An 18,100-nucleotide genomic window follows, 5' to 3' on the forward strand; every position below is an offset into this window, starting at 1 on the left:
CATTTTGTTACGTCAGTTTTTAAAGAGGAATAGGGTATGCCCGTTCATGATTTTTTCCCCCAGAGTACTAGTCCAGCCACAGCTGTTTCTATTTTCCATTCACACACAGACAGACATGTTTTCCCTCAGCTACTAACAACCTAACCAGTTGCCATTGGTCAATTCCAGCTCATGGAGACCCCATGTATGCATAAACTTTTCTTCACTTAGGAAATTTTCTTGCACACGTAAATCTGCTGTTTTCAAGTCAGAGCATTTTTTTTGTACCACCATTTAATTAATTAATGTTTTTATTTGCTGTGTTAAATTTTCTCTAGGTATGTGGTTTTACACTTTTATCCAATTATTTCCTCAGGATCCTTTTTTTCTGCTTGTTTTTAAAACTTTTCATCATGCATGCCACACAGGTGTGTAAAAATTCAGGGTGTTTTGTTGTAGTCAATAGTTCTTTTCTCAATAACATGAGCAAATAGTTATTTCTCCCAAGTTTTCAAATACTCAGGAGTCTTAACTTTGAAGTTTCATTCAATGCACTGAAAATGTAGTATTTTAGCCTGTATGTATAGTGTGCTTATTCTTTGTTTCATGAGATAACTGGCTCTTTTTATTACATTCGTTGTTCACATTATATGCCCTTCTGAAAACATTTCTATAGCGCTTATCAGAGCAAGAAGAGTATTTGAATGTGCAAGTTAAGGAACTGGAAGCTAATGTACTTGCTACAGCCCCTGACAAAAAAAAGCAGAAATTGCTAGAGGAAAATGTTAGTGTTTTCAAAACCGGTATGTTTTAAACATTTTTTTTTATTTTAGTTTTTTTGAGAATGCCTCAGGAAACAAGCTAGTGAGCTTAGAAATGGTTAAGAGGGCATGTTGCAAAACAAATGCCTCGAAATATACTGTGGGAGTGATAGAAGTTTTAATTTCAGTATTTTCAGAACAGTGATATTGTTAAAATACTAATTTGTGACATATAAAACCTCCCTCCCAGGGGGATGGGCAACAAAAAAAGTGGGTGAAGGGAGACAACAGTGGGTGTAAGACATGAAAATAATAATATATAAATTATCAAGGGTTCATGGCGGAAGGAGGGAAAAATAAGTAGCTGATACCAAGGGCGCAAGTCAAATAGAAAATGTTTTGAAAATGATGATGGCAACATATGTACAAATGTCCTTAACACAATGGATTGTGGTAAGAGCCCCAATAAAATGACATAAAATATATATGTATACTAATTTGATGGAAAGGGAGACAAGGTATGGAACATTTATCTGAGGTGGTACTGAGTTGAGACAGAATAAATAATTTCTTGGCCTGTGTTATACACTCCATATTTTATATCTGTTGGCCTTAACCTATACTTTATAGATCAAAAAAAATTGAGGATTAAAGAAGCAGAATTGGAACAATTATCCAAATGCCCCCAAAATCCCCTACCATTGAGTGAATTTCAATGCAGAACCCCTATAAAAAAGACCAGACTGCCATCATGTTGATTTTTAACTCCCAGAGACCTATATGTCTTAGCAACTACCCCTGTGGGTTTTTTGAGGCTGTAAATCTTTGTGGAAACAAAATGCCCTCCTTTCTCCAGAAGAGCAGTGGCTGGTGGGCTCAAACAGTTAACCTTAATAGTTAACATCCCAACCTGTAATCCACTAGGCCACCTTTGCAAAAAGTAAGGTTAAAAAGATTTGGGGAGGCAAATGTCCCATCAGTCTACTGTACACACCAATTAAGAATTTATACTCATTTTAAAAAATCTTGTTTTTGGCATTTTCTTTTGAAACTTTGGTGTGTTTCTTGTTTATCTTTTTCAACACATTGAGGCCTTCTCTCGCTCCTGATAGTGTACATTTGCATTGTCCCATTGTTCTAAAGCTTGGTGGCTTGATCCCCCACAGTGGTTCCAGAAAAGGAAGACCCGCCATTCCTTAATGATTCGAGATTAGAGCAAAGAAAACCCTATGGAATAGTTGCACTGTGTAACACAACCACTCAACAGTGATGGCTATTTTGTTGGGGTTTTTTCTTCCTCGGACTCTGTTTTAGGTGCTAGTACCTACCTTAGTATAAGCCAGCCCGAATATCGGCTGAGGCACCTAGTTTTACCCCAAAAACTGCATTTAAAATGTGCTGGGAAAACTCATACTCCGGATGTACAGTAATTCAGCATTGAAGGAAAGAATATACCTCTTCACACTACTCAGATTTGGGGGAGGGAAGATACAGAAATCTGAGTCAAGTGGTACTGAGTTACCAAACTGCGATACAGGGCAAGGGAGTTGGTAGAAGTGTTCAGACTGATCAAACAGGCTTCTGATGTGGAGACATTTGAGTAGAGACCCATGGGAAAGTATTGCATATTACTTAATTATGTGGATACATAGGCAAAGAATGTAGAGTATGTGCAAAGGCTGTGAGATGTAGGATTCAAGGAGGCCAGCGTTACTAAAGCCCTTTCTGAATGAAATAGCTTTTGAAAAGTGATGGATAGATAAATGGCATCATTAACTTGACCCCTTGCAACTGTTTTGTTGGTGCAGACACAGTTTATTCATACACTCCCATACCCACACAGACCCATTATACCTTTTGCTTTGATGATGATTAATAACCAGTGGAAAGACTGAAAAAAGTAGAGGTGTTATTTGTGGCAAGACTATTTCACACAGATTGCAGAAATTCTTGGTTTGGAAAGAGACAGTGTAATATATGACAAAATAATCATAATTTATGAATGATGAAGGGTTCATGAGGTAATGGGGAGGGAGGGGAAAAATGAGCAGCAGATATTGGGGCTCAAGCAGAAGGCTAATGTTTTGAGAATCATGATGGCAACAAATGTACATATGTTCTTGACACAATGGGTTTATGTATGGATTATGGTAAGAATTGCATGAGCCCCCGATAATATGATTTTTTTTATAAAATCCCTTTTGGGGCAAATAGATTATGAATTAAGACTCTTTCAACTACATACCTGATCATGCCCCCCCCCAAAAAAATTCTCAAGTTGTTTCTAACTCTTCTTAACCCTGTATGATAGTACAACTGTCCCATAGGTCTCTTTAAGTCTGTAGATCTTTATGAAAAGAGATTGCCATGCCTTTCTACCAGGGAGTGGCTGGTGATTTCAAATGCACCTTTTGGTTGGCTTCTAACCATTCCCTAGTCCTCATAGTTTTGCTGGCACTCAGGAACTATGTAGCCTAACCTTTGACTTCCATCCAGTAACCCTGTATGTCAGAATTGAACTGTCTCTTTGGGCTAGGCTATGAACTTTTGTAAACACTGGGTCTCATCTTTCTGCCGAGGGGCTCATGGGTTGGAACGGCTAGCTTCATGGTTAGCAGCCCAATACATAGTTCACACCACCGTGAGGGTTTCTTCAGGAAAGATGTATCTACTGGATATTAATGAGGCCGTTGTTGTGGATGGTATTCAGTAGGTGACAACATGTAGATAATGTTGGTAATTTGCAATAATAACTTTTATTACAAAATTATTCTGGATCCTGACTTTTCCAGAAAGAAGTACCAGTTCATCAGATATCCCCACTATCTTGAGAACTGAGCTTTCAGTAAAAGCAAACTGGTAAAAATCAGCATAAAAATTTAAAAAAAAAACTCCTAAGAGTTGGAAAGATCTTTAAAAGAAACCTAAGGGTATGAAGGCATTAAGAAATAAATGAAATCCCTAAGGACCAATAAGGAGAATAGGGATGCCAGGAGTGTAATGGGGGAACTGATCACAAGGATCTACCATATAACCCCTTCGTAGGTCAATGTAAGATTCGAGGGTTGGGGAGAGTTTTATAAATTATCAAGGTGGGGGAGGGGGAAACGAGCTAATACCAAGGGCTCAAGTAGAAAATGATTATGGCAACATGTACAAACATGCTTGACAAATGGGTAGATGGATTGTGATAAGAGCTGTAAGAGTGCCAATAAAATTTATTAAATAATGGATTTTTAAAAATAAATAAATGTAGGTTACTGCTATATTGCCTGGGGTTTGTCTTGTTAGATTTCTTTTTTAGGGCACTCCCCACAACCTCCAAAATGTATAGAATTTGTATAGCATGCGTCAGTTACACATTAACTAAAATTTACATATAAGTGATGTTCACTTCTAGCCTAAAAGTATGACTATAGTTCTTCTGTTTTAATTTCAGAATACGATACTGTGGCTGAGAGAGCAGGTAAAGTTGAAGCTGAGGTTAAAAGGTTACATGATACCATCGTAGAAATTAATAACCATAAACTCAAGGCCCAACAAGACAAACTTCATCAAATAAATAAGCAATTGGATGAATGTGCTTCTGCTATTACTAAAGCCCAAGTAGCAATCAAAACCGCAGACAGGTATGTATGCTTACGCCCCTTACTTTTCGCCATTTCCACACTAGCATGTTCTTGTTGGGTGCCATGGAGTTGGTTCAGATTCACAGCAACCTTGAATTCAACAGAGCAAAACACTACCTAGTCCTTTGTCAATCTTACCTACTTAGGGGTCTTCCTTTTTTGCTGATCCTTTCATCTCCCACGCATGATATCCTTTCTAGCAGTTCATCTTGCTTGATCATTTGTTCAGAGTACAGGAGATGAAGTTTCATTCTTTAGCCACTATTGACATGCATATGAGGCTATTTAAAACACACCATTGCTTAGGCCAGGATGCCCTCAAAGTCACAGCCTTGCTTTTACACACTTTTAAAGAGGTTGTGTGTGTGATCTTTGCCACATGAAATAGGGAATAGGGATGGATAGTTACATTTACTTTCCTATTAAATATGTTACTCATAGAGGGCTTCAGAAAGTGCAGGAGAAAACAATTAAGAGGGAATTCGCCACGAAAGGTACACCTAGAATAAATAGCGCATGACCAATTTTTTAAAAGCCTGTTAAATAGGCATGAGTTGTAGAAAGAGTTGCGTTATTGTTGGGTGCTATTGAGTCTGGTCCTGCGCCGTTCTCACAGCTGTACTTTGTTTGAGCCCATTGGTACAGCCACGATGTCAGTCCATCTCCTGACTTTGTTTTTTTTCCTTTTACTAGTCCTCTACAAGACACAATACAGTTGTCTAGGAACTAATCCTTCCTTATAACATTCCAAAAAAAATTCCTTTAAGTCTCAATGATTAACTTCTGAGGAGGATTCAGGCTGTCCTTTCTGAAGACATATCAAGTCAGTTCAGTACTCTTCACCACAATAATGCAGGTGCTTCTATCTGATTTCATTGTCTAAACACATAGAGATAAAACAATGAATTATACCATGGCTCGAGTCAGGCACACCTTAGTCCTTAAAATGACATCTTTGCACTTTAGAGAGGTTCTGTGCAGCAGATTAACGAAAGGAATGTGTTATTCTCCCTCCATCCCCCCAAAATAGCTTGTAATGCATGCCCTGTCCTTGGTTTTTCTTCTTGAATACTCTTTCCCTTCACACAAATCAGTATCTGACTGACTACTCTCTAGCCTAGTGCTTCCCCTTCCCTCCCATCCCTGGTAACCAGCAAATGTGTCTTTTGGTAGTAAAACCTTTGTCTTTATTAGTTGTTTGCCTTATACAATATTTGACCTCTTGTACTTGCCTAACTTCATTTACCATGTTTTTCACATCCATCCATTTCTTGGGGTGTTTCAGTTTCCTCATTCTTCAGCAATGCATAGTGTTCCATCCAGTCATTTCTAATCCTAAGCTATTACGTTGTGTAAGTTTACTAAAGTTTATCCCATCTAACACAGATGAACATTTGTGTTGTTCATCATTTCATTTCTATACTGATTGATATTCCCATAGTTATTGGTCGAGGATCCAAATGACACCCTTGCCAACTTCTTTACATTTGTCACTTTCTTTACTGTTGGTCCCATTTGGAAGATGTTTTTAATCTGTTACATAACTCACCATTAAGAGGGAAGAGGGCTCACTGAGCAAAATGAAGTGCCATGATGAAATCCCTAAGATGTTCCATTGTTCAACTTCATCCACCATTTTTTAACCTTTCATAGATATTGTTCTGATAAATCTTTTAGATTACTTACTAAGGTGCTTTTAGAATAGAGGTAATATCATAGTGTGGCTATGCCTTCAGTTGTCTGCCACAAAGTCATCAGTTTGAAATTACCAGCTTGCTCAGTGGGAAAAAGGTGAAATGTTTTTACTCATAAAAATTACAGCCTGGAAAACCCAGAAAGGAGCAGTTCTGCTCTGTCTCTACAGGTCCTGTCAGTCAGAAAAAACTCAATGGCAGTGATTTGGGATGTACAAAATGCTGACCTATAAACAGCTGCTTATTGCTATTTCGTTTTCTTTTAAATATATAAAGGGTGAATATTGATTAGCTGGTTAAGTGTTCTAGTGATGTTTGTTTTAAGGTAATGAGCTACACATTTTTAATGTATTCAAACCGTTGAATTATATGCTAATTAGTTTTTTTAATAAGCCATTTGCTTAGTTTATGTTTAGAAATGATACCTAAAATAAGCAAAAGTAGTAACTTTATTAAGGGAATAATCCTGCACTCCACCTATCTTCCATTTTAGAAGCAGTTCTTGAACTAGGTGAAGGCGTATACTTCCCCCCCTCCCCCCCAATTTATATACATGCATGAAGTAGCCACAAATGACAAAATTTGGAAAGCCATCTAGCACATAGTACACCCATGCATCTTGAGACATTTCCAGGAATGAAATTGTGGGTTCATTTTAGTAACTGGAAGCTACTACTTTTGATTCTATCTATACCAAGGGTCCTCAAACTTTTTAAACGGGGGGCCATTTCACTGTCCCTCAGACCCGTTGGAGGGCTGGACTATAGTTTTGTGTTTTTTTTAACTGAACAAATTCCTATGCACACTGCACATATCTTATTTTGAAGTAAAAAAACAAAACGGCAGAAACACCCAGCGGGCCAAATAAATGTCCTTAGCGGGCCACAGTTTGAGAACCTCGGATCTATACAATAGATGTATAGGCCATAGTCCATAAGGCATGCATTGTTTCCTAGTCCATGATTAACAGAAAACCATTGTAACTGTTTGTGCCTGTTATTCTCATCAGTTTTGAGTAATCAGTAGAACCTTAACTTAAGTGAAGCTTGTCAACAAATCACATGCTATCAATTGGAAATCTAAGTACAGCAGATGTGTTTAGGTGGCATAAATGGCATGAAGGCACTCATTAATAGGAATCCACATTGACATAAAGTTGTCTTTCACCTTTGGCTTTTAATTAGCAGAGTAAACAAAGCAAAATAGATATGCTGTACCTTAAGTTTATAAATACAAATCCTAAAAACCTTTACAATTATGTCAAGAATTAAATGCAAATTCTACACCCTCAGTGAACGGATTAACACAGTGACTGCAACAGTGGTATACTCAAAAGAGAGCAACCATTGGGCCAGGCAGTTTTGTTCTGTTGTGCATAAATAAGGCTTCTTCAGGCACCTAACAAGCACCTGCCATAATGTTGACTTCAAACGGTCAAACTGGTAAGAAATAACAGCAACCAAGGGAGCTATTCACTTGGGAGGGAGTAAAAATAGCCATAAAAACATATATGGGCCTGAATAGGAGACCCTGAAAGAGGGTGATTTTTTTTTTTTTTTTTTTTTTTTTGGTGATTCAGATGAAAGTTAAGCTTTTTATGGAAAAAAAAAAGGAATCCGATTTTGAAAAATTCTTAAGTGGATAAATAAAATGGCAAGTTGTGTGAAGGTCAAAACTTTATTTTGGTGACTTTCATTAGTTGATTTCAAAGACATTGCTGATTATGTTTTAGTTTAAGTATTAGGAAAGAAAATGTATCGTATTCATATAGTTTGAGGCCTAGGATCATGATAATTTCTAGCTCTTTGGGCACTTGTTACTGTTGATTTCTACATGGTGCTTCCCAGGATCAGCTTTACTCGCAGTAGCACGAAATCTGTTGGTCGGGGGGGCGGGGGGGAAGGAGTTCAAATTAAAGCCAGTAACACTGAAACTGCATGTAGATAAAACAACACACGGGTTTGCCTTTTAGATGCCACCAAATCTGTTCTGCCCCTAGCAACTCTGCAGAACAAAATGAAAAGCTGCCCGGTCCTGCGTCGTCCTCACAATTTTCCTGTGCATGATCCATTGTTGTAGCCAATGTCCGCCCATCTTCTTGAAGGCCTTCCTCTTGGTGTTCACTGCACTCCTCCTAGCTTGATGTTCTCCAGGGCATGCTCTCTCTTGATAACATGTCCAAAGTCTCGCCATCCTTGCCTCTTGGTACAAGGCCATACTTGTTCTAAGGCAGGTTTGCAATCCAAAGTATTTAATATTTTTCTCCAGCACTTTACTTCAAACATCAGTTTTACTGTCGCCTTTGCTCCGTGTCCAACTTTTCCATGTAAGTGAGGTAATTGAAAATAACACACTTGGTTCAGGCAAAACCTTAGTCTTCAAAGTTTCGTCCTTTTCAATATTCTGAGGAGGTCTGTGCAGATGATTTACATCATTTGATCTCAACTGCTTATTCATATAAATATTGATTGTGGGTCCAAGAAAGATGAAGTCCTTGGCGGCTTCAGTCTTTCCTCCACTTACGATGCTATTAGTCCACTGGTGACAATTGCCATCGTCCTTACATTGAGTTGTACTCATGCTGAATGGTACAATCCTTGATATAAACAAGTGCCTCAAGTCTTCCTCACTTTCAGCAAGTAATGTGTCATCTACATATGGGAGGTTGCTAATAATAATAAGCCTTCCCCCCCAATCCTGATGCCCCTGAGGATTTTTTATATAATCCAATTTCTCTGGTGATTTGCTCAGCATAAAGATTAGATAAGTACAGTGAGAGGCTACAAACCTGACACGTACCTTTCTTGATTTTAGACCATGCATTATCCCCTTCTATGTTTACATGACTGCCTCTTAATCCAGGTATAAAGTCCCCGTGGGCACAGTGAAGTGTTCTGGAATCCTCATTCTCAAGGCTACGCAATTCATCAGGATCTGCAACGTAGGGTTAACACACATAACATCTTTCTTATAGTCTCTGCTTTGCCAGACTCTCATGCGATGTCTTATCAAAGGTGTAACTAGTTATAGGGATATAGGAATCTTAAATCTGATGAAAGTATAATTCAATATTTTATATGCTAACATTTATATAAGAAAGTTGTCATTTCATTTATATTGATTATTGGAAATGTATACTTCAGTACGTAGATGTTTGCATAAACAAAATACTCAAGAATACTTCCTAAATCAAATCTAAGGTAGGGAAAGTATTACCTTAAAGGTAAAAAGTTCCTCAGATTTTTTCCAAAAGCAGAATAGCAAATTATATTAACACACTTATATCATTTTATTTAGAAATCTTAAAAAGGCACAAGACTCCGTTTGTCGCACAGAGAAAGAAATAAAAGATACTCAGAAAGAAGTTAATGAATTAACAACAGAGCTAAAAAGTCTTGAAGACAAAGCAACAGAAGTTGTAAAGAACACAAATGCGGCAGAGGTAAAAATGGTTCTGTGTTGGAAAAGGAGACAATAGAGAATTTGAAATACCTTAACCCCTATTAAATGCTGAGTGCCGAGTGCAAAGCAGGCATTCACGGAATTAAAAAGGTTTTATAACTTACTCGTGCAATAAAATACTGTGTATTAGAAAATACAAGGGTGCATCAGAAAATAGTGCTTACAGGATCATTAAAGATATCAAAATGTGAAGCTGTTGCTTATCTACACGACATCATCTAGGTCTATATAATTCTGAAGGCAGTGCTTCCTTCTCTCTAGCCTTTCCCCCAGAGAATTCTGGGCTCTGATTTACCTCATGTCAGACTCACAACTTGGGCTTCCTCAAGAACAATTCTGAAGGAGCAAGGTCAGGGCTGTAAAATGAATGTGAGATAAGGTTTCATAATGAGATTTTCATAGAACGCTCTTGCTGAACAGGTGTACTCTTGTGACAGTGGGATTACTTGTCCCAACTTTCCAGCCTCTCACCAAAGCAGTCTTCCATTTTTAAAAGCCTTAATTAGCCCCGCCGTCATCTTGTAAGAAAATTTATCAAGGTGACTTTGGAATCCAATAAAACACTCAATATAACTTTCTGAGCCTGTGACCTGTCTGCCTTAAATTGGCCTGCCAGCTCCCCTCAGACACCATTTTGATTGGACTTTGCTGGTTTTTTTGTGTTTGTGTGTTTGTTTTAAGCACTTTAATGAGGCTGAGATGGTGTGTTCCTGAGAGAACCTGTCTTCAGCCGTCCACGAAGCACAGACACATTTTACTTGGAACATACTTGGGACATGTATGAAGTAGACTTAGTGGCACTATTTTTTGACTTTATTTATTTGCCATCCTGTTGCTCTGAAATTCACTTAAAATCTTGACTGTCCATTGTGTCATTGATAAAACCATTAAGTTTTGATATGAGTCTACTTATGGATATTTTTGTGTCACAAATATTCTATAACATGTAAGAGGTTTTAATTTTTCCTTAAAAGTGGAAGGAACTGGGGAGAGATGGCTAACCTTTTTTTAACAGTTTTATTGGCACTTTGACCACACATAATTCACTAGTTCGATCATATCAAAACCAGTTGTACAGTCATTACCACAGTTCATTGGAGAATACCTCTCCCCCCCCATGGTTAAATCAATATTAAAATGAGTTGTATAAGAGTATGTGTTCTCTCTATCTGGGTTCAGGAATCCCTGGGAACTACTACCCAACAGACTGGACAGGAGTCTCCCTAGGAGCACCTTGTAATACGCCTTGGGAGAAAGGCCCAGCAATTTAATTCTGAAGAATTAACCATTGTAAACCCTTTGTAACTCTCATACTTCATAACCATGAGTCAAGCTCAACTCCATGGCAACTCATTTTCTATTTGCAAAGATTGTGTGTAGCATTTCTTTTCTTTTGTAGAAGTCCTTACCAGAGAGTCAAAAAGAACATCGAAATCTTTTACAAGAACTAAAAATAATTCAAGAGAATGAGCATGCTCTTCAAAAAGATGCACTCAGTATTAAGTTGAAACTTGAACAGATAGATGGTCATATTTCTGAACATAATTCTAAAATAAAATATTGGCAAAAAGAGGTGAGATTGTTTACCATTTAAATTTCACTTGTTTAAAAATGTATCTTTTGGGTAAATGGGTTTTTGTTTTTAGTGTATGTTGAGATTAACCTCCATGGCGGTCTAATTATGTCAGTAATTTTGTACCCAAAGCAGTACATTGTTTTGCATAAAATTCGTTGTTTTATATTGTAGGCCTGTCATTCTTAAGAAATTAGTCATTTTAATATCTAGTAGACATTCCAATATGATAAACTTCTTCTGACCGTTAACATTTACCCCAAGCTGCACACTCGGGATTGCCGCCAGGGGGGTTAATTTCATAAGATAATCACTTCTCAGATTTATAGGATATAAGAAACCTATAATCGTCTAGAAAGTTGCCGTATTGATTTTTTTAAGTTGATGCATAAATTGAAGCTCCTTGGCCATACAGTATACTGTTTTGAGTAGGTACGTAATTTGTCACACATTCACTTTTTAAAAATCGCTTATAAAGCAATAATGTCTTGACATTTTTAAACTTTCAGATGTCAAAAATAGCATTGCATCCTATAGAAGATAATCCTGTTGAAGAGGTTCCCCTTCTAAGCCTAGAGGACCTTGAAGCAATAAAGAATCCAGATTCTATAACAAATCAAATTGCACTTTTGGAGGCCCAGTGTCATGAAATGAAACCCAACCTTGGTGCCATTGCAGAGTATAAAAAGAAGGTATTGGGTGTACTGCTGTGTTTACGATGTAGAAGTCCTCTTCCACCTTTAGCCTAAATTTGTCAAACCTTAATTTCACATGATTAACAATAGTTCTTAACAATCAGAGTAGATGGGTTTTTTTTTCTTTTCAGTCATTTTATTGAGCTGATGATGATATTCTTTCCACAGGAAGAATTATATTTGCAACGGGTGTCAGAACTGGACAGAATTACTTCTGAAAGAGATTGTTTTAGACAGGCATATGAAGATCTTCGGAAACAAAGGCTGAATGAATTCATGGCAGGGTTTTATGTGATAACAAATAAATTAAAAGAAAATTACCAAATGCTAACTTTGGGAGGTGATGCTGAACTGGAGCTTGTAGACAGCTTGGATCCTTTCTCTGAAGGAATCATGTTCAGGTTTGTAATTATAAACATTCACACTCTAATATATATTAGGGGTGCTATATTGTTAGATCTAAAATTTATTTCACTTTAAATATATTAACTTGGTTCACATACTGACATTTTACATCATAGATTATAAACATTAAGTAATTGACTTAGCAAACTATTCATCTAGTTATCTTTTTGATATTTTAAGCAATTTTAATTAATAGGTAAATGTGAAAAATAATACTGGAAAGAGACTAGACTACATGTCTAGCTGTTCTGTTATTGGGTCATCCTTAAATGTAAAGCAAGCAAGAGATTTCCTAGGAAGAAGGTGGTGGAAGCCAGTTGAAAATCATAGTCTAAACAAGTAATGTGACTAATAAAGGTTTTTTGGATTTCAGTGTTCGACCACCTAAGAAAAGTTGGAAGAAGATCTTTAACCTCTCTGGTGGAGAGAAAACTCTTAGTTCCTTGGCTTTGGTGTTTGCTCTTCATCACTATAAGCCCACTCCCCTATACTTCATGGATGAGATTGATGCAGCCCTTGATTTTAAAAACGTATCTATTGTTGCATTTTATATATATGTAAGTAAACATTTAGGGGGGTTGTTTTGAAAATTTTATGCATGGAACTGACTGATTTCTTTGAGCTTTTTACCTACTTTAAATTCCGTGTGCCATAGTCTAAAAGTAGACAGACTCTCACCCTTTATTTAAATCGTGTTATTTCCATTTTGGAAAAGTAAAATATAAAGCAATTAATGCATTTAGCACTAGAATTACGACCTAGATTCCCAGGCTATTCCTACAACCTGTATCTTTTCCACTACAAGACTTCTAGGCTACTCTGCTTCCAAAACTTAGATTCTTCCCAAAGCCAAGTATTATTATATATTGTATGTCATATTGTTCTATCAATATAAAGTTGAATATATTACCCAAAAATAATTTTAGGGAGTTGAAGGATTAGGTGTTTGTTATGATTATTACCTGTTATTAACTTATTTCTAACTTTTCCTCTCTCTTTAGGAACAAACAAAAAATGCTCAGTTCATAATTATTTCTCTTCGAAATAATATGTTTGAAATTTCGGATAGACTTATTGGAATTTATAAGACATACAATATAACCAAAAGTGTTGCAGTAAACCCAAAGGAAATTGCGTCTAAAGGACTTTGCTGACATTGGGAAGATTCCTGAAACAATCTGCATGGCTCATGTTGCATTTTCTTTTTGTAAATAATTGTGTAAAATACATGTTTCAAGTCCAAGAAAATACTGTTCTACTTCAGGGAATTGTAGGAGGTGGGCAGTTTGGTAATGTATACAGTACCTGGACCTTTGGATGACTTGCATTGGGAATTACAGAGCTAAGAAAGGTTTTTTTTAATGTCAGACTTGGATCTTTTTTTTTTTTAGAGAGAACCAATAACCAACATGAATGACTAGACTATGTTGTAAGTCTATAAAGAAACAGAGCCTCAATTAGTGATGCTTACGGTATTTCTGAGATGCAGGAATATGACTGTAAATCTGTTGAGTTGCTTTTTAGCTGTTGGGTGTAATTGACAATAAAAAGCCGTTGGTGTGGTGAAATCTACCTATGAATCCAGTCACCATGGCAATGTGGATAATTTCTTGGCTTGACGTGGGCCCAGCTGGGCTTTGTGCTTTGATAGTACACCTGTCACCAGGTGCCAGATCTCAGGCCAAGTTCTCAGAGAGATCCACATATTCTGATGCTCCAGAGAAATTACCCAGTTGGGGGGGACTATGTAAATAGGGCATGAAAGAGAGACTAGAATTAAGGCCTGGGGTGGATTGGTGGCAGTGGTACCAGAAGCTATAACCAAACTGTTGAGACTATAAAAGAGGCAGCACGGAGACCACATAGAGCAGAATGGGGTTTCCAGACCCAGGGAACATGGCATGAGTTAGGGGACCTGATGGCTGACAGGCCAAAGATGTCTATGTTGAAATGCATGTATGTAAAACTTACCTTTCACAATAAACCCCCATAATTACAAGTATTTTGAGTTCTGTGTCTACTGCAGTGAATTATTAAACGTAATAGAGACATGCTGTTGTGAAGGACAGTTGGTGTCAGAAAATGGTGGAGTGACATGCCTGATTTTTACCTTAGGGTAAACAGGCCTTGGGTTGGTGTGAAAGTTAGTTTCTCCTTTGTGGTTAGAGGATGGGATTCCATTTCTTCACTAAGCCATTCCAAGGTAATAAAGCATCAAATGAGTTTATTAAGATACTTTTATATATAAAACTTTAAAGGTACAGCTACATTAAACAATCCTGGTAAAAAGAAATTGAAATACATCAAAAGTTCTGTGTACCACAAACTAGCAAGATAAAAATGGCAATGTCAAGCTTAAAATGTTAAACAGATTGTAAATTCGCTTAATATAAAGAATATACAGATCAGAATTCTGGTTCTCACATAGGTTGCTCATTTTCAACTTGAGAGGAAGTGCTCAATGCATCACAGTTAACATTTCAGTACTCTCTAATACACAGCACTTTTGTGGTAAGGCAATTAAGGGGGCAACAGAGTTTTTTGGGGGAAATGGGTTAAAAACAGGGTCTTTTTTCCCATGTACTTTTTGGTGCTTCCTCCTAGTAAAGATTTTAGTAAAATCAATGCAGCCTTGCTATAGTTGGTTTGTAGAAGTAATGCGATCTATAGGGCAGAAACATTGCCCTAACCTAAGTTTCCGTTAAGAACCCAAAGAGGTAAGAGTTAACCGCCTCTTGAGGTTTGGAGTGACAGCTTACCCCTAGTACTCTCCTGTCACAAGCATCACAGCTCGTCATTGGATTAAGCTAAGCAAAATTCATATACCATATATCCTCACTGTAAGATCTCAGCACATTTTTAATGCCGTTTTTGTGGTAAAATTGGGTGCCTTGGCTGAGATTAGAATCAGCTTATACTTGAGTATATACAGTAAATTATTGCTTTGGTATCAGCTTAAGGGAATGTTAAGGACATTAAAAAGTTCTACAAAATTTTTAAGACAAGCGGTACGTATGTCATTAAAAATCTGTTAAGAATGGAATCTCATCAACTCCATTCAGTTTAAGTAATGTGGTTTTGAGTTTTTACCAAGAATTCAATGACAAGACTATAACACTACCACCTTTAGTTAATTTCTATCAAGTCAATAGGATACTATATAGTAGAGATTCAAATCATATATTTTCTCATTTTCTAAAGATTTGAACCATGTTCCACACATTGTGTCATGTGTCAGTTCTACTTCAGAAGTACAAATCTATTCCTATACATATTGCAAAATAAATTTTACTTTATCCATGCTATCCCTCTATCTCCATTAAGTCTATAGTACAGAATAAACCTATGGAGGCAACAGATTGGAATTTTCAAAGAGAAAGTTTTCTACGTAAATTCTTTCAACAAATATAAAATGTGACATAGTCTATCCTTTAAATCATACAGGTTGTTGCAAAAACTTTGATAAACAGATATAACGACTTCAGACAGACACACTGAAGTAATTTCATTTAAAAAAGTGATTATATGTTGGTTAAAAAATAGTATCAATATCAATAGCACTGAAATGAGTGTAACTATAACAAAGTTTAAGATTTTATAAAGTTCCATTTCTTTTTCATCCTTAACGGGCCAGGAAGATGGTGGCATCCTCTTAGAAGCAATTTTCATCTCAGGTATAAGGACTTTATTGATTTGTCCAATTTCTGTTCTGCACCATTCTTCTTTCAATACTTGGCTTACTCGTGGATAAATTTCAACTGGTTGGACTTCGGGAAGTGGTCTTTGTTTCAACATCTGCACACGCTGACGGACATCATCAATTTTTTCAAGAAATTTAAGTGGAGATTCTTCCTGTAAAGATGTCGTCTGTGTCAGTAACTCGAGCTGTTCTTCTCTTATTTCCTTCAATCTTTCAATTTGTGGAGTATATTCTTGATTAATCAGATTTCTAACATCACAGAGAGCAGTTAAGAGGTTTTTCTTCTTCTGTTCCAGTATCTCGCTAAGCTCCTTAAAATACAGGAGAACTACTTCCTTATCACATTGAACCATGTCCTCAGAATGAGCTTTTTGATGTTCCAGCTTGTCAATAAGACAAGTAAGATCTGTCCAGTGTGTGTCAGTTAACTGTTCAAGCAATTTTTGAGGTGTGTCCTTTTCTTTCAGATAGGCACTCTGAAGGTCATCGATAGGATGGCCATGATGTTGACCAATGGTGAGGCAATGACCACAAACTAACTTTTTATCTAGTAAACAATAAACATTTAATGGCTGACTATAGTGTTCAGGGCAGGTGGCGATGTCTGGATGGTCTTCTTGCTGGTACTTTTCAATAATTGCCCTTAATGCAAAATTAACGGGCAAAGATTCAATACCGGTTGGAGCAATCTCAATAACACTTCTGCAATTGGGGCACTTGAGTGGAATTCGCAAAGGTCTCCATATATAAAAGTTGCCAGATGCCTGAAGAACGTTTTCCAAACAACTTCTACAAAATGTATGAGAGCATGGTAGTACACGAGGATCATCAAAAATACTGTAACATATGGGGCACGTTAACTCATCCTCAAAATTGTGCATTTCCTGCAGAGAGAAAAGAGTACTTTCAGTGTACACATAAGAGCACATCAAGTAAACTTAAGAGCTAGCCACCAAACTGTTAACAATGTGTCATTTGAAATCACCATTCAGTGTATCATACTGTGGTGGCTTGCATATTGCTAAGATACTATGTGAAATACCAGCAGGTCTTCATGGTAAACACGTTTCAGCAGACTGAGAGACTACAAAGGAAAGCTTGTGATCCACTTCGGAAATTTAGTCAACGAAAGTAAGTCTTATAAATCCGAACACAACACTTGCTTAGGACCTCACCAGAAGGGGTTAATCTTTGGAGGACAATGTCAGGCTTATTGAGCCAGCACCTGTGAGAATACATAAGGTCACCTTGAATTAAAAGTAACAGCAGTTACCTCCTTTAAAGAGGGCAGAGTTGTTTACTAGGTGAAAATACTGACAATGTACTTCACATGTTGCTGCCAGCAGCCATGATGCCCTCATACGCAATGGGAACCCAGTCTCTGAGCTGATTTCTGTGGAAGTAGATTCTTCCTAGTTTTACTAGACATTCAGTATCAGCAAAGTGTAAAGTAGACAAGTGGTGGCTGCAGTTAGTGTGCACTGGTCAGAAATCCAATTCCACTCTCAAAAAGCCAATAATTCTTAACATTGAACCCCCTCCACTATTCCTAATATACACAGTATTGATAATCTTGAAGAACTTTCTTTGGAATAAATCCTACACGAAACAATGTCAATTTTTTAAATTCAAATTAAAGTTAAATTTGTTTTCCTGTAATGCAAACTAAGTAAAAAATTCAAAGTGTTCTATCTACTTAATGATAGGTAATGATACTAAATCAAAACTGCAAGGGATAACTGCATAATCTTTCAATCTCATTTTCCCACAAACTGAAACCCCTGTGCATAATGAACATGCAAGACTAAACATTTCAGTTATATGGTAAGCTTATAAAAATACATGTTAATTTCAAAAGAGAAAGCATGCTCCTAGTTTTAACCAATAATTGCGGTTTCTGGAGCAAGCTGAGAATTAGCGCTAAATCACCAGCAACAGGTTTGGGGTAGTGTTTTTGTGTTTTTTTTAATAACCATTACTATGCACGTATTTCATAACATCTTGACTTGGAATACTAAAGTCCAGGATTAATCGTAACTTGAAAACTGGGAAGGGGAAAAAAATAAAAGTTATTCCTTTCTATGAAAGTATTAAAGACTCAAGTGTTGATTGTCCTAATTATTACTGACTGAAAAACTACAGCATTTGTGGTAAAGAATATAAAGGCCACTGTCAGTCTTGAAAAAACCCATGATGAGTACT

The 18,100-nt window shown here is 36.9% G+C and overlaps 2 protein-coding genes across 4 annotated transcripts in view; one reads left to right on the top strand and one right to left on the bottom strand.

Annotated features, from left to right (window-relative positions):
* Positions 1-14,200, top strand: part of SMC4 (structural maintenance of chromosomes 4) — a 38,319-nt gene extending 24,119 nt beyond the window's left edge. Inside the window, exons 17-24 of the mRNA XM_075546976.1 lie at positions 656-782; positions 4,180-4,369; positions 9,361-9,505; positions 10,925-11,098; positions 11,608-11,790; positions 11,962-12,194; positions 12,572-12,755; positions 13,200-14,200. Of these exons, the coding sequence (XP_075403091.1) occupies positions 656-782; positions 4,180-4,369; positions 9,361-9,505; positions 10,925-11,098; positions 11,608-11,790; positions 11,962-12,194; positions 12,572-12,755; positions 13,200-13,352 (1,389 nt within the window). The 3' untranslated portion in view covers positions 13,353-14,200. The remainder of the gene's footprint in view (positions 1-655; positions 783-4,179; positions 4,370-9,360; positions 9,506-10,924; positions 11,099-11,607; positions 11,791-11,961; positions 12,195-12,571; positions 12,756-13,199) is intronic.
* Positions 14,201-14,433: 233 nt separating this feature from the next.
* Positions 14,434-18,100, bottom strand: part of TRIM59 (tripartite motif containing 59) — a 54,431-nt gene continuing 50,764 nt past the window's right edge. For 2 of the 3 annotated variants that reach the window (XM_075546981.1, XM_075546983.1), the window contains exon 2: positions 14,434-16,782. In XM_075546981.1, the coding sequence (XP_075403096.1) occupies positions 15,583-16,782 (1,200 nt within the window). In that variant the 3' untranslated portion in view covers positions 14,434-15,582. The remainder of the gene's footprint in view (positions 16,783-18,100) is intronic. The other variant, XM_075546982.1, reaches the window with a different exon arrangement.

Source organism: Tenrec ecaudatus, chromosome 4 (assembly GCF_050624435.1).
Source record: "Tenrec ecaudatus isolate mTenEca1 chromosome 4, mTenEca1.hap1, whole genome shotgun sequence".
NCBI classification, from domain to species: domain Eukaryota; kingdom Metazoa; phylum Chordata; class Mammalia; order Afrosoricida; family Tenrecidae; genus Tenrec; species Tenrec ecaudatus.